This window comes from Podarcis liolepis, assembly GCF_965112155.1.
Source record: "Podarcis liolepis genome assembly, chromosome: 6".
Classification (NCBI taxonomy): Eukaryota; Metazoa; Chordata; class Lepidosauria; order Squamata; family Lacertidae; genus Podarcis; species Podarcis liolepis.
The window spans coordinates 92,569,298-92,593,701 of record NC_139559.1 but is presented as its reverse complement, the minus strand read 5'-3'; the positions used below and the strand labels follow the sequence as shown (position 1 = coordinate 92,593,701).

The window sequence follows — 24,404 nt, the reverse complement described above, 5'->3', positions numbered from 1 at the left end:
GTTTAACCCACAGCGCCATCCGCATCCCTTATGGAGGAAGAGAGGGATACAAAAAAACTCCACATTATACACACACACACGTACCATATATGTGTACACACCCACCCACCAAGAAGGGCATGATAGCATGGCCCAGGCATGTTCCTGTTTTTTTTTATTATTAAGGATTATTGATATATTTATTTCAAACTTTATATCTTACCTCTCAGCCCTAAGGCATTTCTTTTGGAGACTTTGCAAAAAAAAAAAAGCCCAACAACTATGCCAGAAAAAGCTCAACAACTTACAACTTTTGTGTTTAGATCTTCACTTTTTGAAATACGGCAACCTTATCCTACTCCTCTCTGAGCAGGTCACAAAATCTAGCACCCTGTGCCGTTTGCTGTACTCAGTGCTGCAGGTTTTCCCAACAGCAGAATACGGGATTGAATTCAGGCTTCCCCAGGCTGGTTCCCTCCGATGTTTTGGAGTCCAGCTGCAAGTGATGGGAGCTGGAGCTGAAGAACATCTGGAGGCCAGCTAGAGGAGGAAGTCTGGGATAGATTCTCAGCCATTGGTGCTGGATGGAAGGACTCCTTGAAGTTTGGGGGAAGGGCCATGATTCAGCAATTGAGCATCTGCAATTGCAGGCAGAAGGAGTCAGGCTCCATCCAGAGAATCTCTGGTGTGGGCTGGTACTGGCAGTGCCAGTCCACTGCCCGTTAGGGTACTCAGTACTGAGGTAGATGCACCTGTGGCCTGATCCAATAGAAGGCAGCTTCCTGCATACTTCCTATGAAACAGGGAAACAACAGGAGCCTAAGAAACCCCTTTTGCAAGAAATGTAGTGTGGATACCTGCACAGAAGCTAACATTCTGCGTCTAGGGCAGCTGTCTACCAGCTCCATCTGGTACGCAGGCTGAGACCCTACCTGCCCACAGACTGTCTTGCCAGAGTGGTGCATGTTCTACTTATCTCTTGCTTGGACTACTGCAATGCGCTCTACGTGGGGCTACCTTTGAAGGTGACCCGGAAACTGCAACTAATCCAGAATGTGCCAGCTAGACTGGTGACTGGGAGCAGCCGCTGAGACCATATAACACCTGCAAGACCTACACTGGCTCCCAGTATGTTTCCAAGGACAATTCAAAGTGTTGGTGATGACCTTTAAAGCCCTAAATGGCCTTGGTCCAGTATACCTGAAGGAGCATCTCCACCCCCATCGTTCTGCCCGGACGCTGAGGTCCAGCTCCGAGGGCCTTCTGGTGGTTCCCTCACGGTGAGAAGTGAAATTACAGGGAACCAGGCAGAGGGCCTTCTCGGTAGTGGTGCCTTCCCTGTGGAACACCCTCCCACCAGATGTCAAAGAGAAAAACAACTACCAGACTTTTAGAAGACATCTGAAGGCAGCCCTGTTTAGGGAAGTTTTTAATGATTGGCGTTTTAATGTATTTTTAATCTCTTGTTGGAAGCCGCCCAGAGTGGCTAGGGAAACCCAGCTAGATGGGCGGGGTATAAGTAAGTTATTATTATTAATTCCGCAACAGATTTCTTAATCACAGATCACAGAATCATAGAGTTGAAAGGGACCCAGAGGGCCACCTAATTTAACCCTCTGCAATGCAGGAATCTTTTCCCCAACGTGGTCCTCCAACCCACAACCCTGAGATTAAGAGCCTCATCCTCTACCAACTGAGCAATCAACCCCGGTAACATTCTACTCCTCTCAAGGCTAGACAAAACATTGTGTTTCTCATTATTTCCCCAGCACTGAGAGTCCTTGAGATGCTGCAGATGGAATCTCTTCACTCAAGAGGCGATGGACCTGAGGACTGGGATGAAAGAGTTTTCCCTTGAGAAGCTTGGGGGGGGGGATATTAATGTTCATTGGGGGTGGGTAGAGCTGGATCATTGTCACTTTGAATTTATAATTAATTGTTCTTGGAGACTCAGTCCACCTGCTTATGTGCAGACAAAATTATATATCTTTTTTACTATTATATATCTTTTTTACTATTATGTTTACGGGTGGCACTGTGGGTTAAACCACAGAGCCTAGGACTTGCCGATCAGAAGGTAGGCAGTTCGAATCTCCGTGACAGGGTGAGCTCCCGTTGCTCTGTCCCTGCTCCTGTGAACCTAGCAGTTTGAAAGCACGAAGTGCAAGTAGATAAATAGGTACCGCTCCGGTGGGAAGGTAAACGGCATTTCCATGCACTGTTCTGGTTTGCCAGAAGCGGCTTAGTCATGCTGGCCACATGACCCGGAAGCTGTATGCTGGTTCCCTCGGCCAGTAAAGTGAGATGAGCGCCAAAACCCCAGAGTCGGCCACGACTGGACCTAATGGTCAGGGGTCCCTTTACCTTTACCTTTTCTTCCCCTGCCAAAGGAGCTGTTGTTTTTTGAAGCTACAGCTGTCCTTACAGTTAGTTGCCCTTAAGAACTTCTCAGTAAGGCTGCACTAAACAACATCCACTCTTACTAAACATAATAAGGATATTGTTATGGTGGCTGATTAACAATTCCTATGTTAGGCAATGACATCACCTTGCCGACAAAGGTCCGTATAGTTAAAGCTATGGTTTTCCCGGTAGCGATGTATGGAAGTGAGAGCTGGACCATAAAGAAGGCTGATCGCTGAAGAATTGATGCTTTTGAATTATGGTGCTGGAGGAGACTCTTGAGAGTCCCATGGACTGTAAGAAGATCAAACCTACCCATTCTGAAGGAAATCAGTCCTGAATGCTCACTGGAAGGACAGATCCTGAAGCTGAGGCTCCAATACTTTGGCCACCTCATGAGAAGAGAAGACTCCCTGGAAAATGTTGGGAAAGATGGAGGGCGCAAGGAGAAGGGGACGACAGAGGACGAGATGGTTGGACAGTGTTCATGAAGCTACAAACATGAGTCTGACCAACCTGTGGGAGGCAGTGGAAGATAGGCGTGCCTGGTGTGCTCTGGTCCATGGGGTCACGAAGAGTCGGACACGACTAAACGACTAAACAACAACAACAAATGTTAGGCAGTTACTGCTTAATTGCCTGGGGTGGTCAGCTGATTCTTTCATCAGTGGTTTAGGAGAAGGAAAACTCTGATCCTACACTTCCACTACCTTGCAGCTGTACAGTGGTACCTACGGTTAAGAACTTAATTCGTTCCGGAGGTCTGTTCTTAACCTGAAACTGTTCTTAACCTGAGGTACCACTTTAGCTAATGGGGCCCCCCACTGCTGCTGCTGCTGCACAATTTCTGTTCTCATCCTAAAGCAAAGTTCTTAACCCGAAGTACTATTTCTGGGTTAGTGGAGTCTGTAACCTAAAGCGTCTGTAACCCAAGGTACCACTGTACTCATCCATGAGAAAGGCTTCGGGAGTACACCTGGAGGAAAAATCTATACCTGCTGCCTATAGGAGAAGAAAAGGCTAAGGAGCAAACCTTATACAAATCCAGAGTGCAATTTCTAAGACGGTTGGATGGCATTTTGTAATCTCCTTCCAGCAACACCTGCAGCCAAGCTGGTGCCAAATCCTTTAAAAGTCATTTAAGGTAGTTCAAGGTTGCTGTCTCCACAGTACAGTACAGATTGGAATAGAATTTGTCCAATGTGGGGAGGAACCCCAGAAGACAGTAGTATTTTAAGACCAACTCCAAATCACAAAATGGCGGGTTCATTTTAAGTTCCTGCAAACTCTTCTTCAGGCTGGTTGTTTAATTTAATTTTATTTCCTTTGCTTAATACAGGTTTCCTCAACCTCGGCCCTCCACATGTTTTTGGCCTACAACTCTCATGATCCCTAGCTAGCAGGACCAGTGGTCAGGGAGGAGGAGGGGAATTGTAGTCTCAAAACATCTGGAGGGCCGAGGTTGAGGAAGCCTGGCTTAATATCTAGCCCACGTAAGAATTTTGGGAAACTCAAGTGTTTGTTTACCACATTGCGATTTGGGGTTGGCCTTAATATATTTTACTTTCCCCACAAAAGGGAGGATAGGTCTGTTTTCCACACAGATCTTATCAGGATTCTGCAACGGAAATGGCCAGCTGGCAGCCCACATTCAGTCTGGTAAAGTGCTGACAGTTCCACTCATAAAGAGACTATAAATATTCCCAGGTTGCCTGAAAAAGAGAAAATCCACTTCTTAACGTTACATCGTTTTGGATACAGCATGCAGTAAGTTATAAAATATGTAGGCGCACATGTCTGCATGCAACGCTGTGCGTGAAACACATGCGTTCTTTTTTAAAGGCCTTACTGCAAAATGATACAAACCTTTATTGTGGAGCCTGACCACCTGTGAAGGAGTTGGTTTGTGAAACACCCACCCACCCCAGTCATTCTCTGGAGAATAGAATGGTCCCAGAGAATGCACACATTGGTCATTGCACATATTGGCTCTGTAGGATCCTTGTGGTGTATGAAACTGCAGAACTCCTTGAGTATACGTGCATGGCTGGATCTACATGGATCTGTAAAAACATTATTAAAAATAACGTTAAATAATGTTATATAATGCTCAGTGCATTTTGACATTGCCGGCAGATCACCTTCTGGTGGCACATTTTTATAACACATTTCTTACATTATAACTAACGAATGTATGTAGATTCGCCCCATGGACAGAGGAGATACATAACTGAGGAGACCCCTCCCCCAAGCAAAATCTACCAACAAACTGCAGGCACATATAACCGTGTCAGCACTAATTAATGCTGATCTACATGAGAAAGGGTAAGAGGATGTCACACTTCTAATGGAATTGAAATCCTAGGCCTTGCTTTGAAGGGGAGGGACAGTGAGAAGCAGGGACTCCTCACAACTATTTGCATTCACCACCATTACATCTTCAGACATATGCCAGCAATCATGTGGACTAGCCACTTGCTTTGTTTTAAATGGAAACCAAGAGCCGTCATCTCAGTTGTGCCACAGGGACTAGATTTTGTGGAGATTTTGCCTCGTCAGATCACAGAACATGAGCAATCAATGCTAGCACCCAAACTATGTTCAAAGTTGCATGCATCCTAGCTTTTACTTAAAAAAGATTTCTAAGACTGTATAGTTACCACTATATGTTTGAAAGGGTGTGGACAATGTCTGAACATAGGATCGTTTAGGGCCTAAGTCTGCCAAAGTCTGCTGAAACCATTCAAGCTGTCTGAATAAGACAGTGATTCTCAAAGGGTAATTAGGTAATTTTAGACCCTGGCTTTAATATTATTACAAGGACCCACCTCTTTCAAATCCCTTTGTTTCAAAATACGGTAAGCCAGCCTTCTGCCATTGAGCACCTTCCTGTTCCTCCTTCTGAGTACGGTCCTGGACTTCTGCTCCAAAACCTGCCCTAGCAGCACTGCTGCCTTTTTTTACAGTGTTGAAATTGGTCCCTCCTTGCTTTGCTCTGTATAAATGACGGCTCTGGAAACTACATCTCCCCAAGAATGAGAAGAACAGAAAGCGGAAGCAGAGTCAAGGAAAGGGAGAGCGGAAAGTTAAACCTGCTAAGAAAGGAAGACCGGCGTCTCCCAAGCGGTGTTTTAAAATCAGAGACATTTGAACGCCAAGAATGATGGACCCAAAGAACTTTATAGGTACCATTTAAATTCTCTTGTGCAGCTCAAGGAGTTCCAATGTTTATAATCCAGGGGCACTGCTTTCTGAAGACCTTTTACATCTGTGTATACCCAGATGGATCTTAAAAAGCAGAGACACCACCTTGCCAACAAAGGTCCGTATAGTTAAAGCTATGGCTTTCCCAGTAGTGATGTATGGAAGTGAGAGCTGGACCATAAAGAAGGCTGATCGCCGAAGAATTGATGCTTTTGAATAATGGTGCTGGAGGAAACTCTTGAGAGTCCCATGTACTGCAAGAAGATCAAACCTCTCCATTCTGAAGGAAATCAGCCCTGAGTGCTCACTGGAAGGACAGATCCTGAAGCTGAGGCTCCAATACTTTGGCCACCTCATGAGAAGAGAAGACTCCCTGGAAAAGACCCTGATGTTGGGAAAGATGGAGGGCACAAGGAGAAGGGGACGACAGAGGACAAGATGGTTGGATAGTGTTCTCGAAGCTACCAACATGAGTTTGACCTCCTTCTTTGGAGGTCTTTAAGCAGAGGCTTGACAACCATATGTCAGGAGTGCTCTGATGGTGTTTCCTGCTTGGCAGAGAGTTGGACTCGATGGCCCTTGTGGTCTCTTCCAACTCTATGATTCTATGATTCTATGATTCTATGATTCTATGATTCTATGATTCTATGATTCTATGATTCTATGATTCAAACGGTGGGAGGCAGTGGAAGACAGGAGTGCCTGGCGTGCTCTGGTCCATGGGGTCACAAAAAGTTGGACACAACTAAACGACTAAACAACAACATGCCCAGGTGGGCTCTGGGGAAAGGAAATCCCATCAGGACTCATTAGAAACATGCTCTCTTCCAGTCCTTTGGGGTCGCATGGATTGGCAGCCATAAACTTTGATGCCGGCTGCTGTCAAATCCTAATGCACCTTGCAGGCTTATATGCTTGAGAAAGGCATTGAGAAGGTGGTTATTTGGATCCTCGGCTTTCAAGAGAAAGCCAGTTTAGCGAGAAGAAGGATTCAGATTTCTGGGATGGACTGGGACCTCATAAGGAGCCCCCCTGGATAAGACACACCCCCTGTTTAGCATTTCCAGGTAACATTAAGAAAAAACAACCATGGCTTGGTCAGTAGTATTAGATTCAACAACTTTTTTTTTGTATAATACTGCCCTTATGACCAGAGAAGGCTCTTGGCCTCTGAGCTCATACAGCTCACTAGCCTGAGCTTGTGAGGTTCATGCTTCAAGTCCTCACACTGAGGAAAGAATAGAGGTTTGGGATGAAAGCCCATCAGCGTAAATCAGATGGTACAGGGTAGGTAGCTCATTCAGCAGGGCATGAGACTCTTCATCTAGGGTTACCAGACGTCCCCGTTTCCCGGGGACAATCCCCAGATTTGCGAATAAGTCCCCGGACAAATTCCATCCCCGGAATGTCCCTGGATTTCATCTAATGTCCCCGGGAAACGCAGCAGCGGCAGTTTTAGCACCCCAGAGCAGTTGGCTCTGGCTGGCTTCAGGAGCTGCTCGGAAGTCCCCATATGATGGTGGTGCAGGGGCTCGAAGATGCAGCTTCCGGGCTGCCTCCACCTTCCCTGACCCCAGCAACTAAGCTGTGAAGGGAGGCTTCACGCTGCCTATCGGAGCAGCCTCCCAACTCCTACTTGCGTGCAAACAGGAGGGGGCAGGGATCTCTCAGTTAGGCAACAGGAAGCCTCCCTTCCCAGCTGAGGGATCCCCACTCCCTCCTGCTTGTGTGCAAGTAGGAGTAGGATTGGGGCTGCTCCGATGGGAAAGGAGGCATTGCGTTGCCTGAGCCTCGCCCGCTCACGGCTCTTCTCCGCCTTCCATGCCTGATCCACCATGCACTGCTCCCCCACCACCACCAACGAAGAATCAACAACTCAGGGGCTGCCCAGGCTCATGGAGAAAGGAGATAGAAGCCTAGGAGGAAGGGGAAACGTGGCGGTTGAGGTCAAGGCGGTGGCCGCCCCTCTGCCACTGCCATCGCTGCAGTGTCAACATCCCAAACATGTAGTAAGTATTTATTCATTGTGTAGTATTTATTGTGTTTATTTATTGTGTTTATATATATAAACGTGTAGTATTTATTTATTTATTTATTGTGTCCCTGGATTCCTTGAAAAAAATATGGTTATCTTATCTTAATCTCAAGGTTGTACCTTGGGCAAAAGATTCCTAAATTGCAGAGGGTTGGTCACTTCCAACTCTACAAATCTGGCAAGAAGGGTGTGGTGTAGTTTAGTGAGCCAAGTCCTCCAGGTCTTGGTTCAAGGTCTTGAAGGCTCCTTTTCGGAAATATTTTGTCCTTCTTGAGCTAAGCTCTTGAGACTCCTGTGCTCTCTTGATCTCCTAACAGTGCATTCATGCAGTGCAACTCTCTTTGATTTCTGTTTTTAAAGAAAGAAAGAAAAAAAAAGGGGGGGGGAAGAACCACAGTCTATTTTCATTTTCTTTGGAAAGATATTCTTAGCAGTGTACAACTTCAAACTTGCACACAGGCTATACTGCACACACACAGCCCTCTATAACTGTAATTAAAATAAAATACGGTATATCTCCACGCCAGGTATGGCGATGTTTTCCTTCTATCTTCAGGGATACTCAGATAAATGAACTCCATCTGACCATATATATTTGGAGCCTTTGGGAAAAGCCAGTGGGTTTAGGATCCACAGACACAATCTACCAAGAAGATCTCAGGCACAAGCCAAGCTCCATTAAAATGCATGGCACACGACTACACTTCTGCCACTTCCATTCATTTTAATAGGGTTTTGCACTGGACCGGGTGAAGAACAAAGAGAGGATTTGTATCAGGAAAATGGAGCAGGGAGAGGTTTACGGAGCAAATGAATTGCTTGGTATCAGTCAGCATAGGGCAGATGAATTAATTTATCGGTTTAGGAACAGCTTTGGAGAAGCTGTTCTCGGACAGCCCTGGCTTCCAGGACATCCCTGAGACGGATGGTTTCCAGTATCACCTCCTTCCAGCGCAGGATCCCCACAAACATCTTTCATCTTTCTTTCTGCTGTGTCTATGAGGCCAAGACCTTTTGGGGGAGGAAGAGGGAGATGGGGAGGCTTAGGCTGACTTCCTGCACCAGCCAGCGCTACATCTGGCAACCAGATCCCTCTTCCTTCCCAGCCTTTGCTATTATTAGTAATTGATGAAATTCTTTAACTGTGCAAAGTGCTTTGTGGCATAATCTCACTCATCCTCCCAATGACCCTTTGAGATATATGGGGAGCCTTTCCTGGTAAAATACAGACATGCACACACATATCCAGTGCCAAGTAAACTCAATATATTAATATTAATAATTATAATAATAATTGCACCCCACCCATCTGATGGGTTGGCTGGCCATGTCACTATCTTTACATATGACCAGGGGTCAGCAACCTTTTCCATCAGGGGGCCGGTCCACTGTCCCTCAGACCATGTGGGGGGCCAGACTATATTTTGAAGGAAAAAAATGAACAAATTCCTATGCCCCACAAATAACCCAGAGATGCATTTTAAATAAAAGGACACATTCTATTCATGTAAAAACACACTGATTCCCCAACCATCCGCAGGTCGGAATTAGAAGGCGATTGGCCTCCAGGCCTTGGGTTGCCTACCCCTGCATAAGACTGTGCCAGACACTTTTTGTTATTCCTGTATTAAGAATTTTCCCATGGAGTTAGTTCACACATTCAGTGTGTCGCTCATCAAGTATAAGCAAGTGATTACATGCACTTATGCATTACTCAGAAAAGGGGCATATATTTGCATATGCTAATTTATATGTCTATCTGCACTTTTCAAAATAATTACAGTCATACCTCGGGATGAATACGCTTCAGCTTAAATATTTTCTGGTTGCACTCTGCAGCAACCCGGATATAACGGAGCGCGTTACTTCCGGGTTTCACCGCTCGCGCATGTGCAGACGCTCAAAATGACATCACATGCATGCACAGAAGCGGCAAAACATGACCTGCACATGCGCAGATGCGTCTTAGGTTTGCTTCAGGATGCGAACGGGGCTCTGGAACGGATCCTGTTCGCATCCAGAGGTACCACTGTACTCATATTTACAAAGAAATCCAATACCTAGGGCAGGAGAGTGTCGTCAGGTGACCTGTGTGCCTCCTTAATATGCTGTTCAGGTGTTAACTTTTGGAGGGAAGTTTTAAGGCCTCTGCTCTCCCTTCTTATGGTTCTCTTGTCTTTAAATCAAACTCGGACAAGACAGCCTTTCAGAGGGCTGTCTTCTGAAACATGGGACACATGCCCCCCCCCCCAATCTGTGAACCAACTCAGAGAGTTCACAAACAGAGAAGGGTTAATGTATGAATGACACTACACACGGGAACAAAGGGCACTGCCTTGGGTAGAAGAAGACTTCTGGTCCAACCAACTCAAGATTGTCTACATTGACTGAGTTTCAGAGAAATGGCATTCCCAGCTGTCAGGGGTGGATCTACAGTACTTTGAAACTAATGGAGAAGAAGAAGAAGAGTTTGGATTTGATATCTCGCTTTATCACTACCCTGAGGAGTCTCAAAGTGGCTTACATTCTCCTTTCCCTCCCTCCCCCACAACAAACACTCTGTGAGGTGAGTGGGGCTGAGAGACTTCAAAGAAGTGTGACTGGCCCAAGGTCACCCAGCAGCTGCATGTGGAGGAGCGGGGAAGCGAACCCAGTTCCCCAGATTACGAGACTACCGCTCTTAACCACTACACCACACTGAGCTTAAGCTTCAGGGCCCCAGAAGCAACTTTAGTTCATATTGCTTAAAATCTTGGGGTCTAATAGACCCAATTTGAGTTGCATGACTCAAACCCAGCGGTCAGCAATCTTTTTCAGCAGCGGGCCGGTCGACTGCCCCTCAGACCTTGTGGGGGGCCGGACTATATTTTGAAGAAAAAAACTGAACAAATTCCCATGCCCCACAAATAACCCAGAGATGCATTTTAAATAAAAGGACACATTCTGCTCATGTAAAAACACACTGATTCCCCGACAGTCTGCGGGCTGGATCTGGCCTCCGGGCCTTAGTTTGCCTACCCCTGCTCAAACCGATTCTTTTTTTTGTTGTTGCATATATCTCAACAATCCCAAAAGTTGAGAGTTAGTAGCACAGATGTTGTAAAGGTGGAATGTTGCAGTAAGTAGACTGTTCTGTTGTGGCTAATTTCTCCACCCCCTTTTTAACAGAGGTCAAGACTCTAGGAATAACATTGAGTTCACAAAAGTATTTAAGTTAGGGTTACAAACGTCTGGAATTTCCCGGACACAGTCAGGAAGTGTGTCCAGGCAGAAAATGCTGAAATGTCCAGGAATATCCCGACTATGGCAACCCATATCGGAAGTCTAGATTTTGGCAAATATCCTTAGAAATAGCTCAAAAACTTTTGTGTCCGGATTTTCACTTTTTGAAATATGGCATCCCTAATTTAAGTGGATACCAAAAATGCAAACTTGCGGAAAAGTTGTGCTGATCTGTTGTGGGACAACCCCATCAAAGAAGATAACAGTGGTTTCACCGAGCTTGTTGCTGGTTGTGACGGGAGTGGTCCCCATAACATTTCAAGCTTCAGGGCCCAAAATTGTAGGTTCACCACTGCCAGACATGCCTGGAGAGGGAACATGAGACCTGCAAAGGCAGTTGCTTCACCTTTGAACTACAGCTCTTCACCGCAGTGGTCCTCTGTACACATAGGGCAAGATTTCTTTTAACCATATCGCTAATTTCAATATTTTTGCCAAAATATTTCTGCTTCCAGCTTCTTCTTTTTGGTTCCTGGCAACATCCAGTTAATGCTGGTGAAATATACTTGGAGTTGAGAATAGATTCCATGCTCTTTATTCAGCTCATAGTGGTGAGGAGGAATGGAAGTTCCCCCAGAATGTCTGCTTTATATACATTATTTACACAATGGGTCCCACATGATTGGCTAATTCCGGGATTCTCCTGTAGGCCAATCAGGTTGCGGATTGACTTCCACCTGGAGCTGGATTGGGTGGCTCCGGTGGACCAATCAGACTGCTGCTGCATTCTGGATCCTATTGTTCTAGGACCAATCAGACTGCTGCATTCTGAATCCTATTGTTCTAGGACCAATCAGACTGCTGCATTCTGAATCCTATTGCTCTAGTGCCAATCAGACTGCTGCATTCTGAACCTATTGTTCTAGGACCAATCAGACTACTGCATTCTGAATCCTATTGTTCTAGGGCCAATCAGACTGCTGCATTCTGAACCTATTGTTCTAGGGCCAATCAGACTGCTGCATTCTGAACCTATTGTTCTAGGACCAATCAGACTACTGCATTCTGAATCCTATTGCTCTAGTGCCAATCAGACTGCTGCATTCTGAACCTATTGTTCTAGGACCAATCAGACTACTGCATTCTGAATTCTATTGTTCTAGGACCAATCAGACTGCTGCATTCTGAACCTATTGTTCTAGGACCAACCAGACTGCTGCATTTTGGATCCTATTCAACTCAGTACATAACAGCTGGGAATACTGGCTGGCATCTGCCTATCTCGAGAGACATTGGAGTGCATTTGTGGAGGTGAAGTCAAACCCCTGGAGAATCACAGCGCCTGCTGTGGCTGCAGAGACCGTTAACTCATAAACTGCCACCTTGTTTTTGCTGTGTTAGTAGCACCAAAGTGACCCCTCTGGGGCGCAAGACTGGGCAGTGTGTATGGAGGTCCTGGGCTCCTCAGACAACAAGACTGCTCTCTCCATGATGTACAAACGTCTATAAAAAGTTGACAGCTCAGGTCCACATTTGCAGAAATACAACAAAAGTGGGAGGGGGGGAGACACACTCTATTTTATGCAGTAGTTGCCTGGCATAACCTACATCACAGGGCTCTTTTGAGGAGGGGGGGGGGAGCAAAGGAAGCGGGTGAACCATAAGCACAAAGGGTATATATAGCATTTCTTCTAAGTGCTTCTTATGCATTATCTCAGTGAAGCTTACCCAGATATCAGCAACTGAAGACCCCGACCAGGGCTAAATTTGGCTAAGAGAAATTCCAGATGTCCCTTTAACTGTCAATACAGAGAACAGAAGTGTCTCTGCGTGAGAGAGTGTTGAATGGTGGAAACAGCAATGGGACATCTTCACAGCCACTTTTGGAAGGGGTGCGTCATGTCTGTGTGTGCCAGGGGCAAATGGGGGACTTTCTGCTCTTCGTCCTCTTCTCAGAACGGTCTTCTAGGAACTCTCTTGCTGAACAGGGTCCTACAATAATTGAACCCACAACAATCCACTAATCCAGTGGTGGTGGTCTCAGAACAGTGTTATTCAAATGGGCCAGCAGCTGCCACACTGCTGTGGCATGAGAGGATTGGCACCCGGGGTGGGAAGATTCAAGGACAAAACAAGCATTTCAGTGTAGTGTATAGTATCTTTTTTATTTTTTTCAGAATAGGGATTTTAAAATATTTTTTAAAGGACAGCAGGAATATTAAGTGACACTGCAGACAATCCTAGATGTGATCCAGAATCGTCGCAGTTCGAACAGACGGCGGAAGAAGATTGGAAGAAATTTAAGAACTATCTTAAGAAATATTGTAAAATTAATGAGTCCTAGAATGGTGTGGTTTCAAAATTAAATGGAGTACAGCTGTAAAGATTAAGTTAAAAGAAAAGAAAGGATGATAATTAGATAAAATTAAGGGTGAGGATTTGCTGAACTAAATTTTTGAAATGGGAATGCAGAAAGGGGAGATATGAGGAGGTCGGTGAAATAAGTCTTAAGAAAATAAGGTTTTGAAATTATACTTGTCTTTTTTCTTTTTATTTTTGTTTATGTTTGTGTGTATTGTTATGTCTGTTATAATTTGTAAAATCCTAATAAATATTTATTTTTAAAAAAACAGAGTGGTGGAGAATACCTGAGCACCGCCTGGAGTGGCTTCTTTTGGTTTCCCAATGTATTTCATATAATCATAGAATCTTAAGAGTTGGATGGGACACCAAGGGCCATCTAGTCCAACCCCCTGCATTGCAGGAATCTCAGTTTAAGCATCCATGACAGATGGCTATCCGACCTCTGCTTAAAAGCTTAAAAACCTCTGCTTATTTCTTCCCAATAAAAGAAGTCGGCATGGCGCGAGCAAATATCTTTTGAGTGTGGCCCGTGGAGGAAAAGTTTGAGAGCCAATGTTTCAGAATGGGGGAAGGATGCGCTGGTGACAAAGAGCTCTGTTAAACTCGGAAGCCTGCGCGCGCCGGATCCCAAGGGAAAGTCCAATTATTACCCTACTTTTCTGGGGGTGGTGGTGGTTAAGGACCCCCCCCTCCGGTGGAAAGGATGCGACCCCCACCGCGCTCTCTTCTTCCTCCCCCAGAAGCCGCGGCAGGAAGGATGCTGCTAAGCCGGGCTCCTTTGTCTCTCTTTGCCGAGCGAGGTCTCGCCGGGGGCTGACCCAACCCCCCCCCGCCTCCGGCTCCCTCCTTCCGCCCCCCTGGCTGCCGCGGCTTCGGGTGGCTCTCAGGTCGCCTTGTCAATCACGGCCGCCCAGGAGCCGCCGGGTTGCGCGCCGCGCTCTCGCCGCCGCCCGACAGGTTGGAAAGCCATTAATTACTCGCTCGGCCATGCAGGTCTGCGCGCAGGCGGCTCCTCTCGCCGCCGCCGCCGCCGGGGCTTTGCTGCTGCCGCCGCCGCCGCCGCCTCCTGGCTGCCCATGGAGCTCTAGCAGCGCGCACGATGGCCGCGCCTCCCGCCTGCTCTGCCCGCCGGCTCCTCGCCGCGCCCTCGCTGCTTCTGCTGCTGGCCGGCGCCCTGGGCGCTAAGGTAAGGGGGCTGGTGGCCACCGCCAGGGACGCGGGGAGCCTGGGCTGCCGTGCGCCCGGGCGCGCTCAGGGTTGATGCGCCCTCCTCGGGGGATCCTCTGCGAGGCTCCTTGCCAGGGGGCAGCTGGCTGCCTTGGCCGGCCCAGCCTCCGGGACTGGGGAGGGCAAACGCCGTCGGCTCCCAGCCGCTGGCCACCGCGCCCAGGGCCTGGGAACCGAAGAAATGCGCCCCAGCGCGCGCCTTCTTTTTCCCAGCCGCTGTATCACCAAAGTCTGACGCGCCCGGGTTTGTGTTGTTGTTGTTTTGTTGGTTGTTGGTCTCCCTCTCTTCCTCGCCCCCGAAAACCAGCCCCTCTCCAAGCCAGAGATCATTTTATCACGAATTTAAGGAGGAAGAGGGGAACGGGTGGCAGTTTGCGCCAGCCACTCCCTTCGCTGCTTTGGATTCCCAAGGGATTAGGAGACCCGGAAAGCGAAATGCTTTGAAAAGTCCCCTGCTAGGATTTCCTTTGGCTCCGGAGACCCCCTTCTTGCTTTCCCCTTGGCCGCTTCAGCTACCAAGTCGTCTTCCCTTTGAAGTGGAGGCGTTTTTAACACATGGCACGAAGAACAGCCTCTGATCCTCTCCGGCTGTTTCTGCTCACGTGTGAATAACGTTAATGCCGGATGGAAAAAACGTACAGGAGGGTTTTTTATAATAAAAAATGCACTTGTATTGCATTTGAGTTAGAGACTTGGAGAAGAGCAAAGCCTGGTTTGGATAATAATGTGTGGAAACAGAATCCAAAGGAAGCTGTAGCCCTTAATGCGAGCTGACATCTGGAGAGTCCAAAATCCTGACCCTAAATACATTATGTGGCAGTGAGGGCAATTCACAGGTGGGGAGGACCCAAGACTACAGTGCTATGCAAACTTCTCACTGTGTCCATATTTTCACTGCATTATGTGCATGCGATTCCCAGACAAGTGGCTGTACTAAGAAGCCCACCCCTCAGGATCCCCCTTGCAGACAAGTCTTGCTGCAGCACAGCGGTTGGATTGCATGCACACATAACCAAAGCGTTGTGCTCCTGTACCTGCTGTGTTGTTGCATGGGACCCCGGGACTGACTTAGATGGTGTGTGCTTGGTACAGCCACTTGTGGTAAGAAAACTCTACGGAAGGAAGCCTAGTTCATATGCAGGATCAATCCCATGCACTTTCATTGCTCCAACTTCTACATACCCTGTTTTTGTTGTTGTTTAGTCGTGTCCGACTCTTCGTGACTCCATGGACCAGAGCACGCCAGGCACTTCTGTCTTCTACTGCCTCTCGCAGTTTGATCAAACTCATGCTGGTAGCTTCAAGAACACTGTCCAACCATACCCTATTTTAGCATCTGGCTATTCTTTATTCATTTATTATTTCAGTTTTTTTACCTCCTTTTTTTCCGCCCAGGACAGCTCGCAACAATCAGTTTAGATGAAACAATTCAAATAATTGTAGATAGCCGTTAAAAACCAGGAGTGGAAAAACTTAACATAACACTATCAGCCCAAATCCCGGAAATATTTACCTGCTTCATGAATGCAGGTGAGGAGGGGGGAGTGCCCACCTTTCCTTGGGAAGGGGCTGCACAGTGGGGCTGCTGCTGCTGAGAATGCTTTAGCAGTGGTCCAGATATAACCCACTCTAAATCGCATCAGTTGGGCATGTTCTGCTGGGCTGAGTCTAGTGCAGTAGAAGTTTTGATATTTGGATAAAGTGAAACCTCAGCTACAAACCACTTGCCTTGGAAAGAGAATTGAGGTTGATGGAGTTTTTTTAAGCAGCAGAAAACCCCCACCCCCATTTTCCTGGACCTTCTGTCTCTGGGGTAAACTAGCCTTAAGCACCCCTCCTTTCCCTCTGCCATTTTCCCATTAACAGCAGGTGTGGGCCATTCATTTGGGGAGGGAGGGAAAGACACACCTTGGGACCTGACAGAGAAGCTCTAATTAGAGCTCTGTGCTCTTTAATAACACTTGTCTCCCTGCAGCTGTAAAAACTCTGTCAAATCCTCCTCATTATTACAGAACACCCATTCAGAGGCCAGGCCAGCAAGCTCTACCTCTGCTATTCTAAACGGGGGGAGGCAACCCCGCCCCCCACTAACTTCAATCAGCTTGCCTGAGCCTCCCAGATTTCATGGGTCACTGCAGCCATTGTGGCCCTGTTTCTCAGAGGCTTGTGAGGAAGCCCTTTGCCGTTTCCTCACTGTGAATAGCCAGAGGGAGACATCTCTCTCCGCGTCTAGGTTGGGAGGGGTTGTCGCCCCTTCTCAAATGAGGCCTACGTTCTCTTTTGCCACTGTGCCGCAAACTTCCGGCAGCCGAGACACACTCTTCGCCTGAAATAAATTGGATGCACACTTCCCTCTTGTTCCACAAACTATTTACTTTGCTACGGATCTTGCCTTCCCAAACGCACATGTGGAGATAAAAAAATTCCTTCCAGTAGCACCTTAAAGACCAACTAAGTTAGTTCTTGGTATGAGCTTTCGTGTGCATGCACACTTCTTCAGATACACACTGAAGTGTGCATGCACACGAAAGCTCATACCAAGAACTAACTTAGTTGGTCTTTAAGGTGCTACTGGAAGGAATTTTTTTATTTTGACTATGGCAGACCAACACGGCACATGTGGAGGTATTCTGTTGCATCTCTGTGCGAGTTGTTGCTGTAGAAGTGGCTCTGGGAAGAGGCATGCTCAGAGCAGGGACTCACGCAGAAGTGCAAGGTGGCCTCCTCTGTGGAGGCAATCCCGATGGATAGACGCAGCAGATTATCTGTCCTTACAAAAAGCTGATTAGAAAGGCTCGTCCTGTGCTCCACACGGATTCATCAATCTTTTAGCTAAGCGGTTTCTCAATATTGGTTCAATATTGGCACGCAGTTCACCTTAATCATGGTGCTCTGTATGTTCCCACTGTGGCAGTGTTAGAAACTGAGATATGAATGCTAGGAGCTAAATGGCACCTTAAACCGAGGTCATGGGCGCAACAACGGAATGTGTAGGCACACTTTTTTATAACAAGAATACAAAGCTGAAAATGAATTGAACTGCATCTAAAATATTACATGTTCATTTTTCACATGATCTAGTCTTCCTCTGCCCACTCCCCATATATTCTCAAGAGGGCCTCTTCTCTTCAGAGAGTGGCTGGAAGTGGGGAGGCAGAAAAAAGTCCCTCTTTCCTTCTACACTGCAGTTTTAATCTGAAATCTTAGGCGCTGTACCTGTGGCCAGAGCTCAGAAACTGCTTGCGCTAATGAAATTCCCTGTCGCAAAATGCGCCTAGAACAATGGGAGTTTCAGACACTGCACTGTGGACATATTCTTCCATTCTTTTATATTCAAGTGGCTTCTACCCACTCATCATCGTCTGACGCAATTGAGCTTTTCAGAAAGGAGACAAGAGAAAGACAGAAGGACCAAGACAAACACATTTTCTCCACACAGAGGAATTTGGAGCTGTTTCACGCTTTTAACATGGCTAGGATGCATGTAAACTTCAAAATACTCAGGACATGGGGCTAGGAACAGTGGATGGTCATGGCTCCTTGGTGCATGCCTACAATGTGTTTGAAGTCATCACGTTTGCAGGTGTACTTTGACAAAGACGGATTGCAAACTGGTACATCCAGTTGCCATGTTTTCTTGGAGAGTTCAAGAAGTAGGAGTGAAGTCTCGGATTGCTGATAATCCCTTGCAGTTTGCTAGCCAAATGTCACTCTTATCCATTGAGCCAGTGACAAGCCGAGTGGATAACCAAACTGCCGTGGTGTGAATCGTGTGTAGGGTGTGTTTTTTTACACCACACATCTGGTTATCTGTATGGGCTCAGTAGGATTGGTGAAACTAGGTGCCACGTGGGACCAGTTCTACCATTAGGCAGAGTGAGATGGGTGCCTCTGGTAGATTTTGGGTTTTAGGAAAGGGTAAAAAAAATAGCTTAATTTTTTTCAGACCTCACCTGGAGTACTGTTTTAGTTCTGGGCACCACAATTCAAGAAGGACACTGACAAACTGGAACGTGTCCAGAGGAGGGCAACCAAAATGGTCAAAGGCCTGGAAACGATGCCTTATGAGGAACGGCTAAGGGAGCTGGGCATGTTTAGCCTGGAGAAGAGGAGGTTAAGGGGTGATATGATAGCCATGTTCAAATATATAAAAGGATGTCACATAGAGGAGGGAGAAAGGTTGTTTTCTGCTGCTCCAGAGAAGCGGACACGGAGCAATGGATCCAAACTACAAGAAAGAAGATTCCACCTAAACATTAGGAAGAACTTCCTGACAGTAAGAGCTGTTCGACAGTGGAATTTGCTGCCAAGGAGTGTGGTGGAGTCTCCTACTTTGGAGGTCTTTAAGCAGAGGCTTGACAACCATATGTCAGGAGTGCTCTGATGGTGTTTCCTGCTTGGCAGGGGGTTGGACTCGATGGCCCTTGTGGTCTCTTCCAACTCTATGATTCTATGATTCTTCTATAGTTTGTTGCACTTTTCCTGCCAGGGAGTGGGAGAGGTGACTGAGATTTTCTGCCTCAGGTGCCAAAACAAATTGGGTACTATGCAATGTGGCGTGTACGTATTTCTCCACCGAAGGCAGCAAAATGTCTTGGGCAAGGCCTGAAAGAGGGCAGACTGAGAATACCAGCACAAAGTTGTGGAGTTCCGGACAAATAATTGAATCCACAGCTGAATCAGAGCAGCAAGCATTATGGGAGTTTCAGAAAAAGACAATCTGTTTTTGTTTTTTTCCTACCATTGGACAATATGCCAATATAATCATACTTAGGGCTACCCACTCTCTGTTTACTGAAATCTTGAAATCATTGAAGTCTCCATCTGCACTGTAGTATCACACCACTTTAAACAGTCATGGCTTCCCCCAAAGAGTCCTGGGAACTGTAGTTTGTTACAAGTGCTGAGAGCTGTTAGTGATATGATACAGCTTTAAAAGCCTTGGGCAAATGGGACCCAAACTTTAAAATCCACAGTTCCGCAGGAGGGGAACGCAAGTCCTAAAACTCAAAATATATCATACCTGAATAGTATGAATAGTATACCTGAAGGAGCGTCTCCACCCCATCATTCTGCCCGGACACTGAGGTCCAGTGCCAAGGGCCTTCTGGCAGTTCCCTCATTGCGAGAAGCAAAGCTACAGGGAACCAGGCAGAGGGACTTCTCAGTAGTGGCACCCGCCCTGTGGAACACCCTCCCATCAGATGTCAAAGAGATAAACAACTACCTAACATTCAGAAGACACCTGAAGGCAGCCCTGTTCAGGGAAGTTTTTAATGTATGATATATTAGTGTATTTTTGATCTTTGTGGAAGCCGCCCAGAGTGGCTGGGGAAACCCAGCCAGATGGGCGGGGTACAAATAAATAATAATAATAATAATGATATCATGAAATAAAGCAAAACGCAGGGCATGCGGCAAGCGTTCTCCAGTGGCGTGATTCAGTCTCGACCAAATAAGACGGTTCATTTGCTGCCCACAAAAATAAAACAAAAAACCCCGTCTAGCTCAAAAAGCATGTGTATATGAAAAGCGGCAGAGCTGTGTGGTTAGGAGAACACGCAGGGATGGAGTCCCCATGCTAACCATTCCCTGTTTTTGTCAGGACAGTAGGGAGGCACCAGAAGGAGCCGGTACCTGGAACGAAGAGGTCACCAAGTGGTGGGGAGAATGGGGCTCCTGGTCTACCTGCTCGCGCACCTGCGGAGGGGGGGTGATGTCCCGCGAGAGGCACTGCTTACGGCAGAGGTAAGTACCAGCTTGGCACGAACGTTGTGACAAATAGCTGAAGCTGTTGTCGCCACCGCAGTATAAAAAGAGCAGAGAAGGGAAGGGAAAAGTTGCCAGCAGTCGAGGTTCTTCCTTAGTCCCCCTTCTCTGTGTTTGGCCCCGTTCCTCTCATTTCCTCTCCGTTCTTATTCTGCGCCCCTTCTCCTTTGAATATCATTGTATTCCCAGGGTCCCAGCGGGCTGCTCTATTCATCCTCCTGAGGTACAACAACTCACATCCTGAGCCGGTTCCCCGGCTGAAAGGGAAGGGGAGGCGTTGCACAATGATGGTGACAGATTTCGTTCTCACGAATTCCAGCCGCGTTCTCGTCCTCGGCCCGCCCACTCAAATTCCCGTCCAGAATTGGCTTGCGAGGCCTTTGCAGAAGCCCCTGCCTCCGCTCCCAAGAGCTGAATGGGAAGCCTTGAAGAGGCACCTCTTTGAACCTGCTACTCCAGATCCCATGACGCTAAGAACTCAATATGCTTTGCCTTACACCCCCCCACCCCCAAATCCCTCCTTTCTATTCTGCATGAACGCACTTCTGAGCGGAGGAAGCCTGATCAAGGCCCCCCCTTCCTTTCCTCTTTCCTTCCGTCAAAAGGAAAGGTGGGGAAAACTTCTTTTATGTGGGCTGGCTGGCTGCATAATTAGGGTCCAGATATGCCGAGGTGCCTTCCGTCTGGAGATGGCAGGATTCTCAAACATACTTTGAAATGAACTGCGCCGTTAACAAGGCACCCCAGTGTCTCTCTGAAAAACAGCAAACCCAACTCTACAGCTAACAGCTCCAGTCACCCTGTTTAAAAAAATTCTATTTATCTATGCACACTCCGTGGAATGTAATGACAGTATTCGCTCAAGGAAGGAGGGGTCGGTTTGTGCATCAAAGCCCCGCTGAGTTCATGCAACAGGACTATGAAAAGAAGCTGCACAAAGCCAGGCGCTTGAAGCAGGCGTCTGTCTTTCTGCCCATGGTCCTTCCAGTCCTTCAGAGCTGAGCCTTGCAGCCTCCTGACTTCAGATCAGGAAGTCTGCTCTAAAGGACTCCATAGATCTAAGGCCAGTAATGATGGTGGTTTAGGAAAGCTGTGCTTTTTCAGGGGTTTGGAGTGTTGGGTTTCGGTGGTTTTCTTTTTTGGTAGTTGCTTTTGGTAGTTACAGGCATTTTCCAAGATAAGCTATCCTACTTCCCGTGCCTGTCTAGATGACACACACTTAGTAATTCCCAATTTAGCTTTAATTGCAGCATGCATGAGTGCTGGCTGGGATTACTTTTGCTGAGAAAATAGCACTCTGCACATGTTCTTTAAAAAAAAGGGTTATTTATTGATGCTTATTCAAAGATAAACAGAACCACATATCCATTACAGATTATCTTTTTATAATATCATCATATAAAAAAAGAAAAAGGGCAGAAAGTAGAAAAGAAAAGAAAAACCTAAAGAGAGAGAGGAAAAGATAAAAGCATTTCCTGCAGCCAAATATAGTATTCATTCATTAAAATCCAACCGTTCTATCTTCTATACATCAGTATTTTTGCAAACTTCAAATCCAGATATTACAAGTTAATTTTCTCTTTCGCGTAAAAAGTCCAAAGAGAAATTTCCAATCCTTAAGAACCATCAGTAATGATTTTTCTCTAATTAAACATGTTAACTTTGCCATCTTTGCCAAGTGCAATAGTTTTTTTTTTTAATCAGCCATTCCTCTGCAGTGGGCAAGGCTGTATCTTTCCATCTTTGCACTCTGCACATGTTCAGAGGCACTTTGAACATGTTCCAGGACCGAAAGCAGGTTCTGGGACAGGTCTAATGAACTCAGATAGAAGCCCAGGAATGGGAGTCCTTACACCCATCCCATTCTTGGAGACGATTGGTTCTCCTCTCCACTTCTGGGTTGTGTATGATGGCAGTAGCAAACTGACAAAGAAGGGCAACAGAAATTGTTACGGGTGTTGCGATGACGTTTCAAACCTTGTATAGAAGGAGAAGCTATGGCAAGCATAGGCAAACTCGGCCCTCCAGATGTTTTGGGACTACAACTCCCATGATCCCTAGCTAACAGGACCAGTGGTCAGGGATGATGGGAATTGTAGTCCCGAAACATCTGGAGGAGGGCCGAGTTTGCCTGTGCCTGGGCTATGGGGCCCCTGAGCCCAGGAAGCAAAAACTTCCACTGCTTTTTTCTCTTGCAGGCTGCAAGTTTCTCAGGGGACAAATAGTAGCATGTGCCTGGGTCAGTCCAAGCACTACCAACTGTGCCAGCAGCAGGTAAGAGCAAGTCTCCTGGATACTTATTTAGACATGGATTCTCTCTGTGGGCTGATGTGCAGAGGCAGAGCTAGCTGCTCTGGCATCTAGGTAAAGGTAAAGGGACCCCTGACCATTAGGTCCAGTTGTGGCTGACTCTGCGGTTGCGGCGCTCATCTCGCTTTATTGGCCGAGGGAGCTGGCGTACAGCTTCCAGGTCATGTGGCCAGCATGACTAAGCCGCTTCTGGTGAACCAGAGCAGCACATGGAAACGCCGTTTACCTTCCCGCCGGAGTGGTACCTATATATCTACTTGCACTGGTGTGCTTTCGAACTGCTAGGTGGGCAGGAGCAGGGACCGAGCAACGGGAGCTCACCCCGTCACGGAGATTCGAACCGCCGACCTTCTGATCGGCAAGCCCTAGGCTCTGTGGTTTAACCCACAGCACCACCTGTGTCCCACTGGCACCTGGAGCGGCGCAAATGCTGTGCACCTGGGGGCAGGGTCATGGGGATGGGACGAGTGTCCCAGGGGGCAAGCCGCCCATGGCGGGCTGCTTCCTGGGCGGCGGCGGGGGTGAGCCACACCACTTTGCCAGCAGCCTTCCTCCCTTCCCTCTTCCTTTTGACAGCTCAGGGAAGTCCCCCCCCCCCGAAGCAGCCCAAGAGCGGGGCACAATGCCCCGCCACCTACCCATGACTCCTAAGCCTTCCCCAAGCTGTCAAAATTAAGGGGGAAGGGGGGAAGGCCGCCAGCAAGGCAGCGCAGCTCCGCCCCTTCCCCCGATGGCTCGGGGTAGGCTTGGGAGTCGCGGGTGCCGAATGTCACCCCCCTTAGTGATGACACCTGGGGCGGACCACCCCCACCGCCCTCTTCCTACACCCCTGCTGCTATGAGCATGAAATCAAATAGAATTCAACTAGCAATTGGTTGGTTACTACTCTCTATATGGAGGCATCAATATGTATGGAACTTGAGAATGGGTTATTGGACTTGCCAGGCTGCAAGCTGCAGCTCGGTCCTATATGCATCTACTCAAAAGTGAGCGCCATTGAGTTCCCGTGAGTTTAGCGGGGCTTATTCCCAGGACTGCAGCCTCCGAAGGGTGCTCAAGTCTGCTCAAAGATCACAGTGATACCTCAGGTTACAGACGCTTCAGGTTACAGACTCCGCTAACCCAGAAATAGTACCTCGGGTTAAGAACTTTGCTTCAGGATGAGAACAGAAATCGTGCTCCAGCGGCGTAGCAGCAGCAGGAGGCATAGCTGTCAACTTTCAGATTTGAAAATAAGGGATCAGCAGCCTCAAAAATAAGGGATCAGCAGCTTCACCTGTCCCAGGGACAGTCTATGGGATATCTAACAATCCGGGAGAGCAGCGGGAAGCAGCGGGAAATGGCACTGGAATAAGGGAATTTCCCGCAAAAAGGGGAAGGTTGACAGCTATGGCGGGAGGCCCCATTAGCTAAAGTGGTACCTTAGGTTAAGAACAGTTTCAGGTTAAGAACGGACCTCCAGAATGAATTAAGTACTTAACCCGAGGTACCACTGTACTCTTGGGAACATCTGGCAGTAATTCCCCCCCCCCCCCGCATTCTGGGTGGGGGGGTTATAAAGGAATAGTGAGGTTAGATCCTCCTAGACCACATGGGTAAAATCTGCGACCTGGGGGCCACATGGCCACCCCTAAACTGAGATGGACAGAGAGAACATGAATGAATGAGTGGGTAGTGGATGAATGAAGGGGAGAGAGAGGGTGGGTGCTTATGTATTTGTGTCAATGGGTGTTCATGAGAGACAGAGTGACAGGAAATGAATGCATGATGGTTGAAAGAAGTGGGCACAATTGGAGGGGGGGAGAAAGGGCCGCCCGTCACAAAACGGCTGCACTGTGGGCCCATGTTAGAACACAAAATACCGTATTTTTTGCTCTATAAGACTCACTTT

At 47.4% G+C, this 24,404-nt stretch overlaps 2 protein-coding genes across 3 annotated transcripts in view; both read left to right on the top strand.

The window, feature by feature from the left end:
• The window catches only part of LOC310708593 (podocin-like), a 671,219-nt gene that overhangs the window by 392,103 nt on the left and 254,712 nt on the right, over positions 1 to 24,404 (top strand). The gene's annotated exons all lie outside the window — the stretch shown is intronic.
• Positions 14,073 to 24,404, top strand: part of LOC310708552 (ADAMTS-like protein 2) — a 40,876-nt gene continuing 30,544 nt past the window's right edge. The window contains exons 1-3 of one of the 2 annotated variants that reach the window (XM_083507102.1): positions 14,073 to 14,393; positions 20,045 to 20,182; positions 22,402 to 22,477. In XM_083507102.1, the coding sequence (XP_083363228.1) occupies positions 20,151 to 20,182; positions 22,402 to 22,477 (108 nt within the window). In that variant the 5' untranslated portion in view covers positions 14,073 to 14,393; positions 20,045 to 20,150. Of the gene's footprint in view, positions 14,394 to 20,039; positions 20,183 to 22,401; positions 22,478 to 24,404 lie in introns of both variants that reach the window. The other variant, XM_083507101.1, reaches the window with a different exon arrangement.